This window comes from Microtus ochrogaster, unplaced genomic scaffold (genome assembly GCF_000317375.1).
Source record: "Microtus ochrogaster isolate Prairie Vole_2 unplaced genomic scaffold, MicOch1.0 UNK49, whole genome shotgun sequence".
NCBI classification, from domain to species: domain Eukaryota; kingdom Metazoa; phylum Chordata; class Mammalia; order Rodentia; family Cricetidae; genus Microtus; species Microtus ochrogaster.
Window position 1 is genome coordinate 2,565,845 of NW_004949147.1, and position 939 is coordinate 2,566,783.

At 48.6% G+C, this 939-nt stretch overlaps 1 protein-coding gene across 1 annotated transcript in view; it reads left to right on the forward strand.

The window, feature by feature from the left end:
* Nucleotides 1-939, forward strand: part of Pkm (pyruvate kinase M1/2) — a 23,452-nt gene that overhangs the window by 13,756 nt on the left and 8,757 nt on the right. The window contains exons 5-6 of the mRNA XM_013354585.2: nt 1-94; nt 847-937. Coding sequence (XP_013210039.1) covers nt 1-94; nt 847-937 — 185 coding nt within the window. The remainder of the gene's footprint in view (nt 95-846; nt 938-939) is intronic.

A 939-nucleotide genomic window follows, 5' to 3' on the forward strand; every position in this document is an offset into this window, starting at 1 on the left:
TGGCTGGACTATAAGAACATCTGTAAGGTGGTGGAAGTGGGCAGCAAGATCTACGTAGATGATGGGCTCATTTCACTGCAGGTGAAGGAAAAAGGTACGTCTGGGACAGTTCCCATCTCCAGAACTCTGAAATTGAATGTGTTATTAGAACTTCTTTGGAGAAGCACTCCCTAGCATGTATGAAGGCCTGGCTTCCATCCCCAGAGGATCTGAAGTTTATTCTTTGTCTGTGTCCCTGGCCCATCTGAAATACTGTCTCAAAAACCCAAAACGCCACCAAGGGCCAAGTGTTTGGTACACGCCTTTTTAGCCTTCAGTCCTGGCACAGTGGGAGGTGGGTCCCAATATGGCGTGTATAATACTCTTGTGTCCCTTTGAATGCTAATTAAAATCACTTGTTGGTGATTTGTTTAAGTGGTTTTTAGGTATTTGGTTAAATTTGTTTTTAAGAAAGGATTTTCTGTAGCCTGAGCTGAGATTAACTGACGCTGGCCTTGAACTCCTTTTTCACCGCGCCTGACCATTTGTCTTTTTGTTTTGAGGCCAGGCTTCACTTTAGCCCTGGCTGGCTTTGAATTCACTGTGTGTAGACCATGTTAGTCTTTGAGTTTTATCTGCATCTGCCTCTTGAGTACTAGGGCTAGCGCATCCACAACTTAAACTCCTTAACAGCCTGGGAGTGTTGTTCATAGGTGAGGGAATGGACTCGCTCCCTCATGGCTCCAGTGTCCTCGGTGTGATGTGGCATGTGTTTCACTGAATTCAGGGACCGGGGCCGGGGACCCTGCTGCTGGCCTCCCACAAGATGGACCCTCATCGCTTTGGTCCTCTACCTCTCTTATGCAGGCGCTGACTTCCTGATAACAGAGGTGGAGAATGGTGGTTCCTTGGGCAGCAAGAAGGGGGTGAACCTCCCCGGAGCCGCTGTGGACCTCCCTG